The sequence below is a fragment of the Octopus bimaculoides genome, chromosome 9 (genome assembly GCF_001194135.2).
Source record: "Octopus bimaculoides isolate UCB-OBI-ISO-001 chromosome 9, ASM119413v2, whole genome shotgun sequence".
Lineage (NCBI taxonomy): Eukaryota > Metazoa > Mollusca > Cephalopoda > Octopoda > Octopodidae > Octopus > Octopus bimaculoides.
The window spans coordinates 524,776-550,794 of NC_068989.1; the positions used below are offsets into that span (position 1 = coordinate 524,776).

The 26,019-nt window shown below is 34.6% G+C and overlaps 1 protein-coding gene across 1 annotated transcript in view; it reads right to left on the reverse strand.

The window, feature by feature from the left end:
- LOC106880231 (polycystic kidney disease protein 1-like 1) overlaps positions 1-26,019 on the reverse strand; it is a 246,725-nt gene that overhangs the window by 187,312 nt on the left and 33,394 nt on the right. The window contains exons 2-4 of the mRNA XM_052970309.1: positions 8,440-8,566; positions 5,418-5,513; positions 2,638-2,828 (exon numbers count right to left, since the gene is read on the reverse strand). Of these exons, the coding sequence (XP_052826269.1) occupies positions 2,638-2,828; positions 5,418-5,513; positions 8,440-8,566 (414 nt within the window). The remainder of the gene's footprint in view (positions 1-2,637; positions 2,829-5,417; positions 5,514-8,439; positions 8,567-26,019) is intronic.

Here is a 26,019-nt window from a genome sequence, read left to right on the forward strand (position 1 = left end):
TGTGAACAGACTGAGGGGGAAAGAAAGAAAGAGAGAAAGAGAGAGGGGTGGAGCGACGAGCTAATGAGGGGGGGGGTTTCTGACGTTGTAAACAGACTGTGAATAAGTTTTCATAAGTTCTCTGACCATTTTAACAAAGATTACCAGGTTTAAAATATTTGCTTAAATAAAGCTTGACATTATATTTTAACAAGGGTTAAAAAGCGAAGGTTTAAAATAACTGTTTAGCTTAAAGTTAATTCAATTTGAAGCCAATAAATTTTGTGATTGAGGATTTCCTCATTTGTCCCCCTTGCATCACTAGCCTCATAATTATATTATTCTCTTCATATGTAACACTTTTGTTGGTCAACGTAGGAAGAGTACGGTTATAAACATCAACAACATAACTGAGAAGAAATATACTTCAGACGAGCATTCTGCTTACGACGGGGTCTTTCAGAGTACAATACAGGGAGTTGAAAACTGCAAGTCATTGAAATTATCCATGCAAGTTGTAGAAAAAGCCACTGTCTTGGATGTTTAAAATCTTAGCCCCAACAAACAAGACAGATAATTCCAATAGAATTAGGGGGTCGATATTTTTAGACAATCTAAAATAGGTTTTGTATTTAGAATGCAAAATGTTCCATTCAAATATTTTCTCGCGGCCCAATTGTTGATATTCATAATAAACATTACTACATACCTTTAATCCTTAATGGAGACAGAGAGAGAGAGAGAGATAGAGAAACCCTTTAATCTTACCAACTGGGTAGTATGTCTCTCTGACGAGGTTCAATAACACTAAAACACATCTGATTCTTTTGGTCCATGAACTCCAAAGGTCACACCAACGCCAACCTCTTTCGTCCATTTTGTCCCCAAAATTTTAACTAATCTTATAGGAGTTATTTCCCTTGTTTGCTTTTTGCTTTTGTTTTTTCTACTCTTTTACTTGTTTCAGTCATTTGACTGTGGCCATGCTGGAGCACCGCCTTTAGTTAAGTAAATCGACCCCAGGACTTATTCTTTGTAAGCCTAGTACTTATTCTATCGGGCTCTTTTACCGAACCGCTAAGTTACGGGGACGTAAACACACCAGCATCGGTTGTCAAGCGATGTTGGGGGGACAAACACAGACACACAAACATATACACACACACATACATACATATATATATATATATATATATATATATACACGACAGACTTCTTCAGTTTCCGTCTACCAAATCCACTCACAAGGCTTTGGTCAGCCCGAGGCTATAGTAGAAGACATTTGCCCAAGGTGCCACACAGTGGGACTGAACCCGGAACCATATGGTTCGTAAGCAAGCTACTTACCACACAGCCACTCCTACGCCTATAGATGTATAGATTTGCTATACTTTTGTGATGGGAAATGGGAATTGTTGCAGAAAAAACATATTCTACATGTTTTGGTATTTACAACAAAACCAAGTTAGAATTTTGCAACAGACTGAGATTGTTGTAAAGATTTAACCTGTTGAACGGTACTATCCAGTGTTACAATTTGATTCTCTAGTGGTTTGGTCCTTATAATGGTTGCACCCCTGAAAAGAACCTCTTTAAGGATTTATTTTCATTGGTTGTTAAAGCTTTCAAAAACCTTATGATGTTTGCATCAAGATTCTGGAATCATGCAAAGAAAAGGTGTCTGGAATACATTTCATTGGATGTTTTAGTATAAACTTCTTTTTGCCATTTAAAATAATTATTAATACTTGTACAAACTCATATAAAATATTTCCTATATTAGACTCTATAGGCAGCAAACAAAAGCTCTTATTTGCTCTTATTTTAAGATTTATATATTTTTCACAATTCAGGTCAGGTCAAACAGTTAAAAGTGGACTCTTTTAATCCAGAACTTGAGATTTCTTACGATATCGGATTCAAATTTTGGCACAAGGCCAGCAATTCTGAGGAGAGGTAAGTTGATTGCATTGACCCCAGTACACAACTAGTACTTATTTTGTAGACCCTGAAAGGATGAAAGGCACAATTGACCTTGGTGGAATTTGAACTCAGAATGCAAAGACAGATGAAACGTGATTAAGCATTTTACCCAGGATGCTAACAATTCTGCCAGTCCACCACCTTAAGGAGAGTTTGTTGCATGGTTAAATTTGTCAGGTTTATTTAACTGATTTAGATTTTGATGTTAATTCCAGACAATATCCTTTAACTGATTAAAAGAGACTATCAGCTGATACAAGATATGGTAACAGTTGCCATATTTTACTTTGTATCCTGTTTTTACTTTTGATTGGATTTTAAGATTTGATTGTGAAAATAGAATTAAATCTCTTTGATAAATAAGTTCCAATTAGCAGTTGTGAAAACTTCAAATAAATTATCAAATGATTTCTGTACATGTATTTCTAGCATGTCTGTAGATATCATGACACTGGTTGAAATTCAGGAATAATACTTGATCCAAATTTTGATCCAGAACTGTTTTCTTCATATGTAGTTAGAAGGTTGTTGCTAATTTTTATGTGGACTGTTATTGTGAAAGTTTTAAAAATCTCTATTCTCATCTTAAAGGACAGAAAAATTGAATATCAGTTTGTTAGGTAAGTAATTAAAAATTGAGTTAATAGAATATGCATAAATAATGAGAATACATACCATCTGTGGAATTGTACACTTTTCCCAACTGAGCAAAAGTGTCTAAAGTAACCGGACGGTTAATGACTATGTGATCAGCAACTACAACCAAGGAGGAACTGGTGATATACGGCCCTAAAGACTCATAGAGGCTTACAAAGGGTTGACCATGGCTAAAACCTCCACACTTGAAGTCAAGACCAACTGAACAACTGTAAAGAAAAGGAAATATGTAAAATTTCTTCATGGAGAATATTTGATGAATGTATTTTATTTCTGGGAAGGTAAAGATGTTAGATTTAGAATCCTTAACTGGTGGTGGTAGATTTTTGTCTTTGATTCCTGACAGCAGTAACATTGATAAAGTTGGTGGAAATGTTACTACCTTTTCTCAATATACCTGTCTTCCATTATAATTATTATAATTATTGAATTTGTAGTTGATTAATATTAAGTGTTACTTTATAGAAACAGAGGACAACATATCTCAGGTGATGTTCAGTACTTTCAGTTATATATCAGAAACCAGATCTAATAAACTGTATTCTGTCAGAAAGCAGAAAGACTTTTCAATTGATTCATTAGTCTTAGTTCAGGATTCCTAAGACCTTCAGTTAGAACTGATATTATTTAGAATTCCATTTCCCATACCCTCAATATCTTTTGCTCTAAGATTTTATACTTCCATACGTTTCAATTCGTTTTTGCATAGGATTCCTGTCAGGTAATTTGCGAAACATTTACAACTTGCTGGATTCAATTTGGCTTGTTTTAAAGACATTGGCAAACTGTTCATTAACAACCAGTTATTCAGATTATCATTAAGTAAACCAAATAAAACTAAGGCTAATCTTAACCCTAAATCTAAGGCTAATCTTAACCCTAAATCTAAGGCTAATCTTAACCCTACAGACAACATAGTGAATATGTTTTCCTTTCACTTCTTTCTGAGAGAATGTTACAATAAAAAAAAAAAACATTTCTAAGGAAAATGGCTTGAGACTTTGTTGATGTTCCTCTCAAGTCTTCCACCATTTTATTTTTTTTATATCTTTCTTTTATTTCTTGTTCTGAATCCATATATTTCAGCAACATTCCCTCAAGTTTTTTCAAAGACTTTCAGCAATCCAATGAGCTTGCCCATTTTTGTCTTTTTATTCTTCAAAGAAATCATGTTAGTTGTCTTGAAGTAATTTGTAGCTAATGGCTGCTGCCACTCTTTCTTGACCACTTCACATCAAGTACTCAGCTATTTATGGAGTTAGGTTCAATGAAGCAAGTTAATTATTGTTTTTTGTTTTTTTGCCCTGTTAAGACCCTTCACAAGTGATAGGGCACATACACACCCCATAGCCACAGAAAAAAATTCAACTGGTTCACCCCTCTTCTATAGTGCCATACAAATATTATTAAACATTAGTTTTAATTTTGTGTTTTTCAGAAATTATATCGATAATGGTGGTACCATCTGAATATTTTAGAACTTGGTTAAAATACTGGTTACATCCATCGGGTTTGAACTCTGGACATTTTTAGCCATTAGTTAACTCCAGTTATCATTCACCCACCACATTTAGTATTTCGTTTCAAAAAGCACAACACTTTTAAAACATCACAGCCACATTCTAAGTTGATCAAATAACAGCCTAAAAGACAGTTTCTGACATTTAATGTTACTCTGGTTTCTTTACATTTATTAAAAACAAAACTTTAAGTTTCGGCACAATAAGGAACATCAAAACACACAGTTTTATCAAAGGCAGATGTTAAAACCATTCTGAAAGGAATTAAAAGTTGACATAGAGCTAAATTCAAGATGCAGCTTATTATTGTTGAATCAAATCTCCCCAACCTTTTATAATATATAAGCCTGCATTGGTTCAAGAATAAATATGTTCACCATTAAATTACTGCAAACAACCAAGTGTTGCTTTAATCTAATCTGCATCTAATTAACAATCTAATTAGATATTTTTATGATGTAATTCAGAACATATTTTGATTTGGGAACCCAGGAAAGAGAAATGGCTTAGAATTCTAGCTGCTTCAACAAGAGGTAAGACGATTAGCTTGAATATACTTCGCCTTGTTTTAGGAGAGGCTATTTCAACAAAAGATTCTTTTTTTTTTTTGCAATTATGTAAAGGGCCACATCTTAATTAAATACAATTAATGGTTTAACAAAGATGACGTGATGTGAATAGACTTTCAGAAGAAATTGATTTTAAGGCTCAAGATTAGATTAAACATGAAATTTTAGAAATTTTTTTATTGTAGTTTTGAATATTACTGAACAATCCTCCTCCTCCTCCTCCTCCTCTTCCTCCTCCAGCAAATCACATCTCTTGTCATATTTCAGTCTGCTCCGATAACACACTCGAAATAATTATCACATGATAATTAAATGTGAAGGATGTAGTTAAACTCCATCTGTTTGGAGGCTGAGTGTGGTTGGAGGTTGAGTGTGTTTGGAGGCTGGGTGTGTTTAGAGGCTGAGTGTGATTGGAGGTTGAGTGTGGTTGGAGGTTGAGTGTGTTTGGAGGCTGAGTGTGGTTGGAGGCTGAGTGTGGTCGGAGGCTGAGTGTGTGTACATTTGGAGGCTGAGTTTGTTTGAGGGCTGAGTCTGTTTGGAGGCTGAGCCTATTTGGAAGCTGAGTCTCTCTGGACGCTGAGCCTGTTTAGAGGTAGAGTGTGTGTGGAGGCTGGGTGTGTTTGGAGGTTGAATCTGTTTGTACAAGGCATTTATTATTGATGCAGCAGATTTAACATTTAAATATTAAGGAAAAAACATGACACTTTACCTTTCGTCACAAGCTGACAATTGTTCTTCTGATAAATTGATGGTAGAATTTGTACAAAGACATTTGCTGGAATTTGACATTCCGGCGAGAGTATATCTACAATGAAAAATTTTGGAAAATAAAAATAAACTGCAATTAGGCATATACCTACATGGTATCATATTTAAGGTTTCATAAAATAAATAAATGGTCTTTAATAACATGTCAGCCCTTGAACAACTAAACAGCCACATGTAAATCCTTCAACGTAAGTAGCATTTGTTTGATAACCAATGAAGAATTGCAAAACAATGCATAGGTAGATAGGCAAACGAAAAGAGAGATGTTATCTCTCTCTCTCTACATATATATACAGAGAGAGAGGGGGTGAGAGACCGTGTGTGTGTGTGTGTGTGTGTGTGTGTGTGTGTGTCCAATCCACTGAATCTTGTTTAACCATCTAACCCATGCCAGCATGGAAAACAGATGTTAAACAATAATGATGATCATGTGTGTGTGTATATATATATATATATATATATATATATATATATATATATAAAAGTATGCATATTTATATGTGCATGTATGTATGTGTGTGCACACACACACACACACAATACATACATATGAACATGTGTAACAACAGCAAAAATGAAAATGAAACTAAATGCAGAATGAGAAAGTGAAAGTCCAAAACTTAAAGATCACCAAATTAGTGTGTCTGCTGCTATTTATTTTTGATTTGTTACAAATTTTCTAAATTCCAGAAACATATCCATCATCTTAGTATATTTCCAACTTATAGTCCATAACATATCCAAATCTCTCTGTAGTGTCCTGATAGCAGTTTCACCTGTCGACTGGTCATCATGTTGCTTGGCTCAGGTTCTTTCCACCAAAACCTACTTCTCACTCGCAATACAGATACACATAATTGCATATTATTGCTATATAATGGACTACCTGAGATGAATCATAATAATCTGGTATGGCATTGAAAAAGAAGAGAGAAAAAAAATTACAAATAGCAAGATAATGATAAATCCAGATGAAGTGTGTGGTGCATCAAACAGGAAATTTAGTTTCAGTGAAACAACTCCAACACACAGAAGCTAAACAAAATAGGACTCCACAGAGATACAAAAATCTTGAGAAAATCATCGAGAATCATAGCAGTAAAAGGGTTAGGGTTAGGGGTTACAGGACTTGTTGCAAGTGGAAGAAAGAATGGTGACAATATTGCAGCTGTAAGCCAAACATACACATATGTACACCACCAACAAATACACAAAACATTAAATAAATCACCAAGTGAGGGTTTATTTGCAAGAAAAAGTATTGATAAAAACATGCTAAGTTTAAGACTCTGCTAAATTACCCTTTAGGAATAAAAAACCAATTACGGGAATTTTAATTCAGTCAAATTTTCCTCAAATTACAACTTAGTGTCTCAAAAGACAGGGGTAGAATACATGGGTTTAGTTGTAAAGCCCTAAAAGTGAGAGGATGCTGGGAGAAAAAGCTGGAACATTCTTGGTTAGGGTTAGGGTTAGGGTTAAAGAATAACAATCACAAAAAGAAACTGAAGAACTTGGAGGGGTGAAACGTCCCAGCAACTCACTTATGATAGAAAATAGCAAGAAACTTAGAAAGAAGACAAATGGACAAGGATTAAACCCCACGAAGTTCTGAGGGTTTTGTGTACTGTCCAGATATTTCCCACAAAAGAATGTAATACAAATTATACCTTATAGAGTTTGGAGAAACAACCATCCAAATGTCAAGCTGAGAACACCAATTATGCTCTTTCAAATGTAAGGAGAGATATCAGGGAAAAAGAAGAAACAGATACTCAAAAGCAGAATTATTATCCCTAAAAGAAGATATCCAGAACACAGCAGCAGTAAAATACCAATTATGTAATGGAAATAATACTTGCAAAACATACGAATATACATGGTTGTGTGGTAAGAAATTTGCAGCCCAACCACATGATTCCAAGTTCAGTATCACTACATGACACCTTGAGCAAGTGTCTTCTACTACAGCCTCAGGCCAGTCAAAGCCTTGTGAAAAAAGCCTGTCATGTCTGTGTGTGTTTGTGTTGACCACCACTTGACAACCAGTGTTTGTGTATTTAACCTTTAGCACACAGTAGGTGCATTATGTCATCATATGAGTTTTCTCCCCTGTAGTAACAGGACAGTGGCGGGGGGAAACAATTCTAGAGAAAATGCAATGTACCAAAGATTAGATCCTCCTAACTTAGCAGTTCAGCAACAGAGACTGATTGAATAAGTACCAGGCTTAAAAAGAAGACAAGTTCAGGGGTAAATTAGTTTGACTAAAATTTCTCAAGGCAGTGCTCCAGTATGGCCGCAAGGAGACGAAATCTTGAACAAATAGAAATGAAAATGACACACTTCATAAAACCTGAAGAAGCTGCATCTGTTTGCTGCGATGGATGCCAGAATGTAATTTGAGTCGAGGAATGGATTTTGCTACGAAGTCACAATGGGGGACATTGATGATTTGGATTTTGCCTGGGATTGGGCAAGTGTTTCTGTCGGTTGCAGGATAAAGAATTGAAAATTTAGAAAAAAAGAATTTATTTATTATCAAAGAGGTCATTATTTTTACATTCATAATATTGTATTTTAATATTATTAGTATTTTAATATTGTAAGTATTTTAATATTGGATTCAAATTTTGGCACAAGGCCAGCAAGTCCGATGGAGTGGGTAAGTCGATAACATTGACCCCGGTACATGACTGGTATTTATTTTATCAACCCCAAAGGGATGAAAGGTAAAGTCAATCGCAGTGGTATTTGAACTCAGATCCTAAACACAGATGAAACACTGCTAAGCATTTTGCTCAGCACGGTAACAATTCTGCCAACTCACCACCTTGTTAGTGTTTTAATATTGTTAATATTTTCATATCATTAGCATTCTAAAATATATGCTACATTTCTTGTAAAATCTCCGTTCTTACTATTAAATCAGAGATAAAAAAAAAAAAAAGTTCTAAACTTACCCCTGCAGGAAACATTTTTGAGTGCAGTCTAATAGATTCCAATTGCCTGAGAGCCATTCTGATAGACTTGATGAGATCTCCTTTACACTATAACAGCCTTGATACCAGCTGTTTGGTGAGACAATAGCTGGAAAAGACAAAAGGTCAACCATGTCTTAGGATATCTTCAAACAAGGTGACATATATGACAATTATGAGGTTGAAATGTTACAACAATTTGTGTTTCATTCTCTGAGGTCCCAAAACATTGTGGTGATGGGAGAAGTGAAGCCTGTAAAGAAAAGATCATATGAATCTCTGACATTTCTATTTAAATGGCGCCATAATCAGCATCAATTTCCTGATTGCAATATAGAACAGAACTTTAATCAAAAATATAAACGGTGTGTTATCCACTGAAGATGATTCTCGAGGGAATATCAAAACTAAGAGCTAAAATCATTTCATAAAACAAGGGAACCTGAAGAGAAAATTTCCATTAAATATTGAGATTGGTCTAATTTACAATTTCTTGAGCTAAAAGCAGCTGGGTTTCATAAATGATTTAAATACCCAAAGTTATCAATAAACCATTGAGGGGGATCCACTTGTTTAGCCTATTTTGTATCTGATAAAATTTATTATAATTCTGTTTTTGTCAGTGGATAAGTGTAGTTAAAGAAACAGAAAGAAATAGTTGAGTAAATGATTCCATTGTTGCCCTAAGGAGGAGGAGGAGGAAGAGGTAGAACTTTCTTCTGCCTGAAATACTACGAGAGAGAGAGAGAGAAGTGAAACTAATATATATTTCAATTGACAACAGAATGTCTGTCAATTCTGATATATTTATTGTGGTTTTTATCAATATCAACAATATCAAAATGGTGTTATGACATCATTGACCTTAAAAAATGACAAACACTAATTCCACCCAAATTATACGTTTGTGGTGGTTCTCATCCTTTTGTCTCTCGTGTATCATTCATTCCATAAATCTCCGACCATTTTTGCTACTGCAATGGAAAGCTTCCGTAATTACAAAATGCAACTTCACCCTATTTCTTTCACCTATTGGGCAGCTTTTAAGTTAGCTCCTGTGGAGGGCTCTTCATCGGGCCTTGAGCCCAACAATGACACTTTATGCATTGAGTACATATTAAATTATGTTAAACTTGACCAATATTTTTCAAGCAATGAACAATTTTCATAAAAACAATGATATAATTTGTCAACTTGGAACTTATTGCAAAGCTATGTGATAAACATTTTTTGTCTTCCCATTTGGGTGTCAGTATAATTTTTTTTTTCTGTCTAACCTCTCTCTCTCTCTCTCTCTCTCTCTTTCTGTTGATTGTTTTCAAGCATCACCATCACAAGTACCATACACACACCATTCAGACTTCTGATGTCACCACTATCAATACCTTTGACTTTGCCATTTTTTACATCTCTTACTATCACCATCATCCCTGACCACCTTAACTACCACCACCACCATCACTGTTGTCTCCGTCTCTATGCCTACTGTTACTCTCAAGCCAGCAGGAGGAATAGAAGTGTTATTGAACAGTGAGAGGGGGGGGGGTCAAAGTGTGACACACTGACACACAAATTTGTTTTGGCATTCATTATCATACATTACTCACTGTAGGTCAACATTTAATTACAATCAATTTAAACTTTTAAATTCTCTCTCTTGTATTCCTTCACAAGAATTGTAATTAACAGTAAAGATTTTTCTTTCATAGGATTGAAAATTCCTTTTAGTTCACTCAGTATGTTAACTTGGCTATCCCTGTTTCAAGTACAAAAATTATGAGGCAGTTAATTTGGAAGTTGTGACATCAAGCCTTTTCTCAAAGAAAGGCCTTCACATAATGGGATAAAACGAAGAACTAAGAAACTGTGTCATACATCCACTTTATTGCGAATTTGTTCTTATAGTTAAAATCTTGTGATATTTGAGACAAGGCAATAAATTTGTGCATGGAAAAGAAAATGAGAAAATGACTCATATTTTGCTAAAGTATTAATAAAGTAAATGAAGAAACTCTGCCAAATCAGATTGGAGCCTGGTGTCGCCATCTGGTTTCACCAGTCCTCAGTCAAATCGTCCAACCCATGCTAGCATGAAAAGCAGACGTTAAATGACGATGAGAATGATGATGAAGTGAAATGTTACAAAAATAGTGAAAAGAATTTGTGGAGGGAACATGTCGAAGGAGTAGATCCAGGAGGATGTGGGGCAAAGTGGTGAGAAAGGATTTTTAGATGTTGGGCCTCACAGAGGGGATGACAGGGGACTGAGACTCCTGGCAGTTTGCTGTTTAAAAATGTAGAAAAGATGATGCCATAAGAAATATGACCAGAGAGATATCAAAATTATCTCTTCTCTATCCATTTATTCTTCATTGAAGGGTTGAAGGGGGGAAATATCCAGGCACCTCCTCCATAGGGTACGACCAGAAGCAACTGGCAGTACCAGCAGGATACCCAAGCATGACCACCTGTGATGATAAATATTAGTCAACCATCTTTTTCGCCTTCTCTAAACCCTATGTCTCCTGCCAGTTCACTCAGTTTGAAGAACTTGTCTTGCTATTCTTTCCTGCAATATTCTGACCTCATCTCTGTAGTACCAGAGTTGTATCCTCTCAATATAGTGAAGTAGCAGCTTGACCAGGAGAGACTGCCTGGTCTTTGAGCTACACACCCTGTTGAACAATAATATGCTGGAGATCCTTTGATGGAACCCGATTTTGGTTGATTGTCTTCACAATCCCACTCATTTGGTCATCATCCCTACTAATATTTTTAATTAAATCCAAAAGAGAAAATTTTGGAATCATAACACATAAATTCTATATTTTTGAACTTAATTAAAATAGTACTTCTTATACAAACCAATATAATTGATATAAATGTTATATAGAAATATAACTGATATAAATGTTGGCCCTAAAATCAAAGATCCAAGATTGCTATTGAGCTTTGTTTTTGTCATTTTCTATAGTATTTTTAAGCATTTTTATTTTATTCATTGTTTTTATTTTCATCAGCCTCTGTAACAGTTTATGAAAATAAGAGTGTTTCTGGATGTGATTTCAGAACAATCTTCTTTTGTAGCTGAACTGAGAATGAATGGTGATACTTTCTGTGTTCATCTCTCACCTCATCTTCTGCACTCACTTATTCCTGAAAGGGTCATGGGGGCAGGTGTCCACAAGTACATCTTCCATCAGATCCTTTCAAAGCAATTGTCTTTAATTAATCCAGCTGGATCCCCAAGAGAAACCAACCAAGCTCATGGATGTTATCCAACCAACTTGCTTGTAGTCTAAACCTGAATCTTCTGCTAGTTTGGCTTTTGTCCATAAAACCTGTCCAGTGATTCTTTCCTGAGACATTCTTACCACACGTCTGTAGCATCAGAGCCATGATCTCTCAATTCTGTGTTACAGTAAAAAAAAATTTTAATCAACTTAATCTGCTTCTTCAAGCTTCATCATGTCATTACAAAATTACAAAAATCCAGCTTTTTCATGTTTATCTAAAATTTCTTAACTCCAAATTAAGACTCTATTTAGAATGAAACACTTGACTCCAGAAGATCCTTTCTCCAAAACTTTCAACTTTCACATTACACCCATCTCTCTTTCTGATTCACACCAAATCTACTAAAGCAGAAGATAAAATTCTTGATGTTGGGACTAGGCCAATGAGTATTGCAAAGATTGTTTCTTTAAATGAACGATGACCTATGACAGAGGCTTGAGCCATTTTCTCTTTCACCTAACATTCTTTCACAATGCTCACATTTTTCCTAATTAAGCACAAATGCGCCATTTCATTTATAATTGTAGTCTACTAAGAAGAGTTGCTACATTACTTAGAAAATTCTAATAAAATGAAAAAACTACAGTCCCTGATTGGATATAAACTAACTAAAATGATATGTGAAAAGCACAAAATGTTATGTTAATGGTCCAATGATCTTCTTTGTCATCATCATAATCATCATCATCTTGTAGTAATAATTTATATCTGGAATGTTTGTTGTTTCCTGTGTAGATTACATTTAATACAAGTTCCTCTAAAACTACAGCTTTTCTACCAATATTGTTGCTGTGAACTGTAAAGGAAGCACAAATGGTAGAAAACCAAACTAGTATATTCTTTACCGTGTTTAGTTCAGCGCCTGTCACTTGACAGTTCAAAAACAGAGTCAGCTTTGTTTTTCAAACATACTAAGTCAATAAAATAGGTCTTACTGCTTTTAGAAAAAGGAATACATATTTCACTATACATATTTCACTATACATATTTCACTATACACATTTCAAATAAATTCCTATTTATAATAAATACAGGCTTTTGATGTTGTTTCACTTCAACATCATATAGAATCCTTTTTTCCTTGTCTCTCAACATGAATTTAAAAAAAAAAAATTAATATCATGTCTAATGTCATCACAGAGAGAACCTACCAACGACTTTGCTTTAAAGGCCTTACCTACAGCATACTTTTAGAATATATTCCTCTCTCCTATCACCAATAATGCACCACTATGTGTAATACAGTTTGTAATGTATATTACAGTGTTCATTGTTTATGCTATACAGAATGAAATAGTTTCTGTATGAGATTTTTCACAAACACTTGTTGAATCCAGCCATGTGTGTGAGTGTGTGTGTGCACACACACACACACATGCATGCATGCATGTATATGATGAAGCTGTCATGAATAGAGTTTAAAGTTTAAAGAATTGTCACTTTGGTCAAGATAATTGACAGACAGGAATCTGGTTCTGGCAGCTTCAATCCTGACTGCACTTAAACTCAGCAACCTTCCAGTAATTTTCTAAACAGCTTGGAATAATCCTTGAGTCTGACTATGAATGTTCAAATCTAGAAAGTGATAACTGATCTTTGTTAATGCCAGTCTCCCGGTACATCCAAGATCTGACAACTATTAAACGTAATACAATACATATTGGGGTTGAAAATTTTAGGCTATTCGGTGTAAGCTATAAAGCAAAACTAGACAGATTATCGCAGACTTTCTCGACATGAAATTTAAAGTAAGAAGTCAAGACAGTGGCTGGCAGAATCAGTAGAGTTTCAAACAATATAACCACATGGAATGTAGATTTGTTGCTTTGTTTTAAGTTCAAATCCCATTAGAGTTCACTTTGTCATTTATCACTTCAAAGTCAATAAAATAAGTAATTTGGTTGATTAACTCAAATTAACCATCTTTGAAATCTTTCAGCATTCTGCCTATGCTATTCATCCTCATCATCATCATCAATAATAATAATAATAATAATAATAATAATAATAATAATAATAATAATAATCCCAGTATACTCATCATGACGATCTGTTTGATAAAGGTGCACTAGGCACATGCATCACCACCATATGTGCGTGACATGGTGACCTCATTTCAAGATAAACAGGGCATGACCTTGCAGGTGGGGCCCAGTTAGAATCTTCTTCACGTCGAGCAGTCCATCAGGCTCAAAAGGTCCCTGATTAAAGGCTGTTTAGGGATGTTGAATGAAACACTTATGCTTCCATTCCTAGCTTTAGGTAGAATGAAGAAATGAAAATGTATGGCTTTATAGTTTTGAAGTGTTGATATGCTAGGGGAAAATGGAATATCAGGTGTTGTTATGTGATAATAAAGGTTGTAATGTGATAATACAAGGTTGTAATGTCTGCCTCTCTTTCGTCTTCCCTCAACTGTGCCCTGAAGAATGGTTTGGGACAAGGAATTGTGACGAAATACATGACTGTACCAAGTGAGCTTTCATCTTTTTGTCCACTCAAGGAGTAGCTCCTGTCTACCAGTATATTTATTGACAAAGCTGTTCATTTTGTGTTCTGTGTCAGGGTTAGGGTTAGGGTTAGGGTTAGGGTTAGGGTTAGGGGCCTTCTGGAGCATTTCTGTTCAAATGCCTGAATTCTTTGTTCCATATCAGCGAAAAGGATTCAGCTCTCAAACCCACACAGAAGGATCAAAGACCATCAGGCACTCTTTGAGAACTAACAGAGTTGCTGTTCCATGTGTTGTTGTTCAGTTTTGATTGGCAAAGAGAACAAGAAATTATGGAAATAGAACTGTGAACATAATTTTAAAATTCTTTATCATTAATGAATAAATTGTGATGTGAGAATGAATAAACTGCTGTGTCCAACATTTTTTCAGTTCGTTTTACTGAAAACTTATACACAGCATTTTATTCTAGTCTAGTGGAAGAGTTGGTGCACAGACATCCTGCTTTATTCTTCCACTCTGCATTGATTTGTGCATCCATATGCTACCATACAGAAATCCTTGTGTGTGATTTGTATATTCTAAGATGAGAAAAGTTGTAGGATATCTTAGAAGCTAGAAGAGAATGAAGAAGTAATGAATTAATTAGAATAGAAAAAGATAGAATGAATTACCAAAAAAAAAAAACCAGCTGTGAATTAAAAGCATCAAATGTTGTTTGCAAGAAAGATCACTGAACTGGTAAGAACATGCAGTAATAAAGGGTAATAAAAAGAGAGTAAACCAATAAGGGTGGTAACCTGAGTAGAACTAGGCCAAGAGCCAAGGGACCTCAAACGAGCAGAAAAAAAAAGGACACAAAAAAAAAAAAGACAAAAGGTAGAGAACTAATCATGCAGACCCACCCATGTCAGCAAAGAAAACTGGAAATATATCATATTTTTTAATGAATTCTAGCTTTGAACTGACATTTTATCCTCAGTAGACTTTAAAGAGTGGTATTAAAAATTAGTTCTCAGCAAAACATAGTCAAGCTTATGTCCAGAAGAATCAGTAAACAGAATCCCTTGTCAGAAGACGAAATCTCAAATTCCAAATATATATCTTTTATGAAAATCAGGCTATTTTAAACTGTTTAAACATGTGTGGACTAAAAAACCTAAAATCATACCATGAAAAGAATATTGCATGAAATATTTTAAACAAATAATTCCAAAAATAAAAAAGCAATTGTGTTCTTTATTTCAACAAAGCTTGAAATACTGTAAACTTCTAAGAGGCTTCAGTGAAAGTAAAACAATACAAAAGCATTCTTATGAACAATTCTATAGAAATCTTTATATTTGGAAACATTTTCAGTTATTTCCAATTACTGCAACTCTTATTCATTAAATTCTACTTTGGTGTTTTGTATCTTTCGGTCAAAAGAAACATTTCCCACACAAAGCCAGACATTTCTTGCAAAGTTGGTCAAACTACTTTCCTTGATGATACATTCACAAATAACTCTGACAAGTTCGTACTTTAAGTTGGGAAACTCATAAAGGTTGTTCCTATAATTTAACAAATTCCCACTTGTGTGACTCATTATAATACATCATTATCTGTTTGGCTATAATTATAACATTTCACTCACATCTATGTTCTTCCTAGAATTTTTAAATCCTAAAAGCAACAAAAGTAACAACAATATGAGGACGAGTTAAAAATATTTCTAAGGTTCTGTGTGGAGGGTCTTTCTGCACACACTCAAAAGTAGGCTCCTACATGCATACATACATACATGCAGAGATAGATACATACATTCATTCATACATACATACATATATACACAATGATAGATAGTAAGATGCATACATGCACAAATGTGTATATATAAATACATATGCACACACACACACACACATGTATATATATATATATTTTAAAATTGCTGTATACATAACATTATAAAGAAGTATAAAGTCCAATGAAAATGTCACCATCTGACTGGTACTTCTAACAAGAGCCTGTAGTTATCAGCACAGTTCTGGGGGGTTTTTTTGTTTTTTGTTTTGTTTTTTTGTTTTGTTTTGTTTTTTGTTTGTTTGTTTTTTTTTCTTCTTTTTTTACTGATATTTCCCCTCACTCTCATTTAAATATCTTCAAACTAATAGACCTTTATTTTCTTATTTGACAACATTGGTTTGCATGTAACATTAAAAGATGCTTTCCATCTCCCTCATGAAAGAATTTTATTCTTAACAAAGCCAGCAGTATAAAGTAGCTTTTCTTAAATTGTATCTCTCCACCACATGGCCGGATAGGCCGAGGCATCGGTGTGAGGTAAGAAGTTTGCTTCCTAACCACATGGTTCTGGTTTCTTTCAGGTTCCATCTACCAAATCCACTCACAAATCATTGCTCAGCCTGAGGCTATAGTAGAAGATGCCATGAAGTGGGATTGAACCTGGGACCATGAGGTTGTTCGCCATTACCACTTGATGACTGGTGTTAGTTTGTTCATGTCCCCAGTAACATAGCAGTTCAGTAAAAGAGATCAACAGAATAAGTACCAGGCTTATCTGGCCCACCTTGGAAAGAGTTTGGTGACCTCTGCCCTAAGTGATTGATTATTGATTCAAGTAGTGACAACACATGGCTTGAGAGTTGTCTTTGGTCTTGATGATGGCAAAGCAAACTCTATAGAGTTGATAGCATGAAAAAATGCAGCCAGTACATCCTGTAACCATGGAAACCATGCCAAAAATGAGGCCTTGGAGAAAAATGAGGTCCTCCAGCCTGTTGAACCCTGTTAAACAATCCAACCCCTAGCAGTATGGCATCATGATGATGATGATGAATGTGTTGTGTGTGTGTGTAAATGTTGTTGATATACTTATGGTTGTCATTGGCTGATGTTGACATTCTTTGTTGACTTTGCTTACAAAGACCTCAAGAATAAAAACAATCCCTTCCTCACTTGAACATAATTAAAGGTTGGTGACAGCAAGAGAATCAGTAAAAGCCTGCTTCAAATAATTCCTTCTCGAACCTCATGCATTTATCATAAGAGGCATCAGGTGTAGTGTGCACGAGAGGGGGCTGAGCTGGTGGGGTCATGTGATGCATACGGATGAGGACAGCTGCTTAAAGAAGTGCCAATCTCTAATATTGTGGAGGGAACCTGTGGAAGGGGTAGACCCAGGAAGACATGGAACAAAGCAGTGAGAAAGGATCTCCAGACAGAAGAGATGACAAGGGGCTGAGACTTCTGATGGTTTTCTGTGCTTGAGAAGACATTCGAAGCTAAGTAAAACCATGGCTGTCCATACATATACAGCTATGTCCTTTACATCTTTTCCTCAGTTGAGAGGTCCTTGCCTTGAGGGCTCATGGGTACTGGTGTCACATAAACTGTCACTTGTACCTACCTCCGTGTGTGTGCGGGGAGTTATTCTTATACATTTTGTTTACGTTGGTCCATTGGCTTGTATTTCTGGAACCTCAATGGTAAACACCTGCTTCTTCAGATGAAGTCAAACTAAGTGAAGAGGCACCTCTCCTCATTCAGAATGCTCTGTGTGTGTGTGCGTGTGCGTGTACATGTATGCACATATGTGTGTGCTTGTGTGTTTGGCATCTCCAGCCATAATAAGAGATGCTGGGGCAATTGTAGACTTTGATGAAGTATTTCATGTTAAGAGTTGAAAGGAGTTCTGATTTATACATGTAAAACTTGAGAGAAATAAAAAGATCCAAGAAGAAAGTTGACTAATTTAACTCGGTTAATTTATCCAGTTTGTTTAAAAAGAAATGATCTGAATTTAAAACTGCTGTTAGTTCTTGCTAACCACAAAAAACATGATTTATTTTCACTAGAACACAGATGCTTTAACTTTTCATATCCAACATCCAACATCATTCTGTAAAAATCTACTATTTTTAGTTGCAACAGCACCAGATTTCACTTCCTGACAATATTAAAATCTTCACTTCCATCTAAAGATGTCAATGAAACTAGGACAGATATTAGCATCAGTAATGTTTGACGCCATACTTTATATACAATATTATTGTTTATCTATAAGGCATAGATTGGTATACTTAGCCACTTCTCTATTACAGACAATATGCTGTGTAGTTTTATGATATTCTTCTCAAACAAAACTTTATAAACTTATTAATTACTAGTAAATATCATCAATTTATAATAACTGCATTTGCTCTTATTCAAATATTTCCTTTCTTCAATACTTTTCACATCATTTCACATAACTATTTCTTTAAGAAAAGTGACATTTTAAGCAATGAATTCACTACTGAAAATAAAACCATAAGTTCTCTCGGGTGGTTTTGCAGAGCAAATTTCAGATAAAAAGAAAATGGAATATTGTCCATTCATTAAACAATATGAAGGCAAATTCATTGCAATTACCTTGGAGAAGAAATTCTCTCTGATTAGCGTTGAAACACCTTCTTCACCATAAAAGAGAATTTTTCTCTGTAGTGAATTTGCCTTTCAATTTTGAAATATGTCACAAACAGTTTAACTAACCTAAAGTTAGATTGAAAACAAAGGACACTGTTTGTACGACTGTGATGTTTGTTTACAATTCACATGCAAGACAAAGAAACACATGTATACACCTACATACACACACACATATACATATATATGTATCCACACACACACACATACATAGATGCATGCATGGAGAGAGATTACAGCTACTAGAAATTTCCCTAGACAGAAGTGTGATGCAAAGCTGGGCTTTAGAAGACTGAGATGTGGGGAATGCATTTTGAAGTAGAATGGGTTACAAGCATAAAATTAATAACAGAATGCTTTCAAGACATTATTTTTGCTGCAGTGGACAAGTCCTCTGCAGAACAGGGACTTTTCAGTCGTCGTGTCTTTGTCACCCCCTTTGTTCAGCGGTTCAGCGCTTCGAGATCATCATTCATTACTTTGTCCCACATTTTCCTGGATCTTTCTCTCTCTTCCACAACTTCCATTCACATTAAGCAACTGGCACTATTTTATGCAGCTGCACTTATCCATATGCATCACAGCACCAAACCAGCTCAATTGTCTCTCTTGCATCTGATTCCTCTTATACCTAATTCTTTTCTCAACAACATTTGCACTTTTGCACACTGACATTGCACTCTCTCTCTCTCTCTTGTGAATGATTGGTAAGTAGGTAGTAGTAAATCTGAAGGGAAATAGTTTTATGAGTACAAAGAATTGATGGTTTAAGCAGGAGCAGCCGAGGGAGGAGAAGGAGGAGATGAAGAAGGAAGAGAAGTAGGAGTAAGGAAAGAAGAGGAAGGAGAAAGAAAAGAAAAATACAAGAGTGGTGTGACACAATATAATGTTCTTGGAATCTTCTTTGATGGTCAGTATATATATATATAAAACCATTATCACTATCAACATCTCTTTTCCATGCTGGCATGGGTTGGACAGTTTGACAGGAGCTGGCAAGGCCAGGTTCCATATTGTGTTTTGGCATAGTTTCTCCAGCTGGATGCCCTTCCTAACATGCCAACCACTTTACAGAGCATGCCAAGTGCTTTTTATGCGTGGTACCAGCACTGAGAGGATCACCAAGTACCTTGCAAGACAAGAAGCCCTCAAGTGGGAGCAGGGAGTAGTAGTGAGTGGGCGTGGCTTTGTTTCATTTGACAGATTTAAGGTATAGGGTGGAGACAGAGGTGTCCTGCACAAGATGTATATATGGTGCAAGCATGGGCATATGGTAAAGAAGTTTGCTTCCCATTGAGAAAAAGAAGGAATTGTACGTCTCCCAAACTTTGTATCTGCAGTCAAGAAAGCTAGAAAATACATTGACAAAACTCATTGCCATGTTGCTACAAAATTCTAGATAATATGCTGTTTTTGGAATGTAGTGATTGAGTCTATCTTTTTGAAAGGAAGTCATTTAAAGAGCTGATTCTAACGAGTTCATTATGCAGCGGCTCTCCTATAATTTAGTTGAAAAATGCTGAGTTTTCAACATCCCTTCTAATCTGTTAAGGGTTAAATAACCAAATTATAGAGCTGAAGAATAATTGAAGACCAATGTTTAAAAGGTGGAATGATTACAATTTACACAGGCAAAGAGAAAATAATCTCTGTAAAGAGTATATTTTGATGTAAACTTATGTATTAAAGACCAATTAGAATCTAACAAAAGTTTCTCAAGTAGAAAAGCTACTAACTTGTTCAGCTATCACTGATGAATGTCCTTTTATTGTCAACAGCTGTCATCCATTGGTTACAAATTGAGGATAGTATTGTATGTCACACTTAATAAATTACTCTGTCTGTAAAAGCAGTTCATTGAAGTAAAATGCCAAGGTATACACAGGGAGGTCTGCAGACAATTCTAATTTGCTGTTTTATTTGGAAGCAGCAAAAATGTATTCACAATACAATGAAGACAGAACAAGAACAACAGGTACAGACATAGAATGGTCATCAGCTTTACATTTGCTTTACATTTGCCCAAACCTGTATCAACTTCCATTTAGCATGATACCAATATACCCTTTACTTGTACAAAATTCCTTTTACATCTCATTTACTTTAAAAACTATAAAAATTTAAACATTTCTATAAACTATAAGAGGAACATTTTTTAGAGCAGAATACACTACTTGTGTAACCTTGAAGGTTAAAACACCTCTATCTACCCTTTTAACCATAGCAGTTTGTGTAAGAAATATACTGATTTTAGTTTTTAATTCCAGAATCTATTGCAAATATACACATATTGTGAAATTTTATAAAAACATTCATAGTAATGTTTAAAAATAAATTTTTAAATTCATTTATATTATACAAGTGTTTTATGAATTAATGCAAACTTTCAATTGTTGATTCTGTTCAAAAATAACCTTAGTTTCTACTTGTATCTTTTGAAGGTTACACAACCCATTGAAAAACAGAATAAAGAATATAGAAGTCCCACTCAGTAATGATGCATGTGCAGACTTAGCAGTTTCACTCCACTTCAACAGACACCATTCGGTTTTGCTTCCCATCATATTGTCTCTTATCTGTGGAGGCTGCAGATAGGTTGGCAATCTCAAACATATTGGCTGGTGTGACTGATCACCAGGTTGTTTTACAAGTACTAGGCATTATTACAAATTTCTTTATTTGTCCAGCTGAGTTCTTAATTGGAGATAATTGCTTTATAAGTATTCAATATCACTGTTTAATACTTACTTGTTGCTCTTGCAGCTAAAGACGACCGGCAAAATACAATTTTTCTAAAGTGGGTTTCTTTTCGAACTCATCCATCTTTCATTTACCAAATGAGGAGGAGAGCAAACCAATGTAGAGCAAACCAATGCAGAGCAAACACTGTTAGGTGGTGGGAAAGACTTTAGTGTGTAATTCCCTGTTTTCCCATGTGAGACAAACAAAGCAGTGAGTCGAGAAACTGTTTTCTTCTCTCACTTTCTGACATATGTCTCATTACCAAACAACAAAACACGTATCAATGCCCGTATGGGTTGTCCACTGCTCTCTTGGTACGGATGCCAAGTTTCATAATCTTCCAGGAATGTGTACTAAGCTGACTAAGGTTAAATAATAACTGAATCAACAAAAAGAAAGACAAAATTATGTGCTTTCTGAGCAAATGATTTTTGACATCAAACAGAGAGAATATTGCTGTTAACATTGCCTATACTTTGTAATTAATTGTCTATGATAATGAATGGTGAATTATTTTGTATCGTGGCCCTGCATATTTGTCAACTTCAGGATGATAGTCAATCTAAAGTTTGCAGGCTACGGGTGTGCAACTGTAGTGTCTACAGCATCATTAGCAACTGATATATCTCAGATCTCAAACACACACACACACACACAGAGCCTAATGTTGGCATTCAGTCCTTTGAAATTGTATCTTTCTTTCCATGTGTGCAGGTAGAGTCCATCCTTCAGTTGAAGTTTTAAAAAGAATGCTTTAGAAACGTGAAGATTCCGAAAAAAAAGGTGATGCTAAGATTCAGACCAAAGATGTCCAAAGGGTTCACTATTGCAGTGAATTGTAGTATTTGTACATCCTCTTGAAAGAAGGATGTCATTTTGCGATATATGGGGATGTGACAAAATCTTGAAGGAAATTTGGGAGGGGCTATCATGCATGTTAATTAAGGCAAGTACATTAGTAATTCGAAGAAAGGAACATATAACAACTGAAAGTGCTATTCCCAACAGTGTTCTAGGAATCGGAAAGGAAGAAAAATCCATTGTGAATCTAACAGTAGAATATTCTGACAACTTTTGGCAATTTGCAGAAAGATTTGCTGATAATACTGAAAAAACAGTCGGACTTTACAAAACCAACTTTTTTGCTTGTGATGTTGAAGAAACAAATGTCCTGGTTATTATTTTACATAATTATTATATACACCCTGTCACCATTTTTCAGGTACAGAATGACTGTTCAGACATTTCTTACATTTTGTAGTATATATATATATGTATGCTACAGAACCTCCCAAAACTAGACACCAACATTAAAGCATTGTCCAAGCCTAATTAGGTTACCTATGAAGAAAACCAAACAACACCAAAGAAAGCAATCCCCACAGATTATGAAGCCACAAACCCTTCCCACATTACAAGAAAGAAGAACAACCCAGAATAATGAAACTAGGATATAAGAAATGCACAATCGAACATAACATATGTGCATTCCCATCATCAGCTGACCAACCAGATATCACTATGGTTTCAACCCCTGGATTGTACCATTCAATCTGGTGGTGGCCACAGCATTAAAAATATAAACACTGCCTGAGAATCCATCAGCTTATTACTACAAGTATATAAGAGGGGGTTGCTTTTCTATTTTTGTTATATAAAAAAAAAACAACATTAAAATGCTCAATACATCATTTTGGTGTTCCATCTTTGATCAAAAGATGTTCAAACAAGACTAGTTATAGACTTTTCAGTATTTTAGTTTTGGTTTCCTCAAACCAGATAAAAACTTCCTTTTTTTCTTTCATAAGTAATACAATTTGTTGATAGACTAATTTCTGTTAATGTTTCCTGCTTTCATGTGGGTGCAACAATCTGCAACATATGCAAGTGATAATTAATCAAAAGATGAGATTAAAACAATATCATTTTGGAAATTGTCAGTTTTTACACATGAGCCGTCCAGATGGGTGTTCTCATATAGGGCTTTCTTATCTAATTATTCTTTTCTAATATCCAACACATGCACACACATTCATACATGCGCATGCACACACACACACACACACACACACACACACACACACAGGTGTGTAAATAATGGAGTGTGGTAAGTACACAGTTTTATAGGGAGTTTCAGAAAGTGGTTTTAGAGTAAGATATAACATCTGTTGCCTGAAGACTGACACAGCTGATCCACCTAATTGAGTTTAATATCATCAAAGCAGGTTTTATTGAATAAGGATTAGCAATATTGAGAAGCCCCAAACCATTGGTATGCTTATGTATGTGTAGTTCATTTCATTTGAAACCTGTTTTACATGAGTTCTATTTGCCTTCATCTACAAATTTTCAAATAAATTTAGGTTATTTCAAAGATTTCAAAAACATTCTAAAAATTAAAACTTGCTTAATCTGCCAAGACACAATATCTCTATAATAATTAAAATCATTAACAGAGGGCTACCAATCGCATCAGTCATTGCTGTCCCACTGCTAGATTATAAAGGAAAAAAAAATCTTCTTTTCCCCCTCTTTTATTTTTAGTTTGGAAAGTCTGATCTCTAATTTTTTCTCAAGTCTATCCAATTCATTCTTCCATCTCATTCTTTTTCAAACTGTTTCCTTGACCATTTCTCAGAATCCAGTTTGTCAACATTTTCATCCATTTGTTGTCACCTGTTCGCTGGATATGTCCAACCCAACTCCATTTCAATAACATTTAGTTTTGTTTAATTTCAGATCTCTTTTTTTTTATGGGGTTTCATTACTTTTTGATCAGATTCTATGTTTCTGCAAAATAAGAAATCTTTGTGATGACACGTTGATTTTAAATTCGTCTTTTGTCCGGTTCTTATGGGAGTCTAACTTTTCAAAATGATGACTTGTCCTCTGGAAGGTTAACCAGTTTGAAGTAATTCATGGCCAGCATAGGCAGAACTCTTTATTATTTGATGTTTTGGTTTTCAAAAGAGCCATCAGTTTATGGAACCTTAGCCATACTGTTATGTTTCTTGTAGTCAATTATTATGACATAGTTTGAAGTTTGGTTGGTTTTCCTAACATAAGAACTTTGTTGTCTGCAAATATGTAAGAAATTTGCAATCAATTCCAATTCCCATTTTGTCTTCATCCAAGAACAGTTTTCAAAACACTTCTATTCAGGCAACGAAAAGTTTATGTGTCTTTTTTGAATGTGAATTTGTTCAAACACTTGCATGGTGTGAAGAGAAAAATGTGTCATCGTAAAGAATGTATTTTGAAGACATTCATCTATGTTGGTTCTATATCTTGGTTTGTTACGGTTACCATCAATGCTTATATTTCTAACAGAATGTAATTAGTTTTTGCCATCTACAATGGCTGAGCAAGATTTTATATTCTGTTGGTTTATAAGTACTGAAATCAACATCATCATCATCATCATCATAAATAATTTAACATCCTTTTCCATGTTGGTATAAACTGGACATGTCTACTGAATAAACTTTCACTCTTATCAACACCCCTAAGCTGGAACCAGTTAGATTCATATTGCTTCCATTTTAACCCAACTCAATAAACTATTAACCACAAAATCAGTGAGATCTTTTTGTCGAATTGCATGTGTTGTCTATTTTCATCCCATGACAAATACCGCAATAAAAGCATTTCAAAAATCTACACAATTTCTGACTTCTGGCTTTTATAACTTTCTATACATCTGTGAGCAATATGATGTGTGGCTACAATTTCTTAGGCTTCTCTGTGCCAAATTTGCAAAATAATTTTGAAATAATACTCAATGCAATCTGTTTAATATCACGGTTTATCTAGAATCCAAAATTCAATTGTTAAAATCCAACAAACAACAATTCAACAATTTGCCCTGGAATTACAGACATTTTTCCCTGTCATTAATCAATAGAAAAACAATAATTTTAATTCTTGTAATTAGCGTCTTTAATAGCTGATATTAACAAAATCAAACTTACACTAATTATACTTGACATGAAGTTGTTTTGGAAAAAGCTATGAGAGTTCTTTTATGATTTTAAAGAAACTTCAGTAGTTTTGGGGGGGGGGCGTATTTTCTATTTTATTATTTTGCAAGCCAAACAAAACTATGCAAAATGAGAAAAAAATCTTCATTAAAAGAAGCTTAATTAAATTTCTTCTCTTATATAAAATTTCTTTGGCAACAAGATTTAATAAAAATAAGTAAACAAACAGCTAACAAAACATTAACTAAATTTTAAATGATTGATTAAATATAACCCTCGTAATTCCTGCTGCCCTGAATGAATTTCAAATGAGAAAAAAATCATAAATTTTCCTCAATCCAATAAAATATATCAAAATATATGAAAGGTTTTAATACAATTTAAGAGGAATTTTATTCCAACAATTTTGATTTTTTGTGCAACTACAACTAATATAACAATGAATCGTTAACAGTGTCCACCGAGTGGAGACTAATTTGGTGTTATGCTACATTATAAGAACAACTAAATGAAAATGAAAGAAGGGTTTCTGTCTTTTTTTGTTTTTTTTTTTTATATATAATTAATTAAGCATAGAAAGAATGAATCTATTAAATTATAATGCACTGATGAGATTTTTAAAGA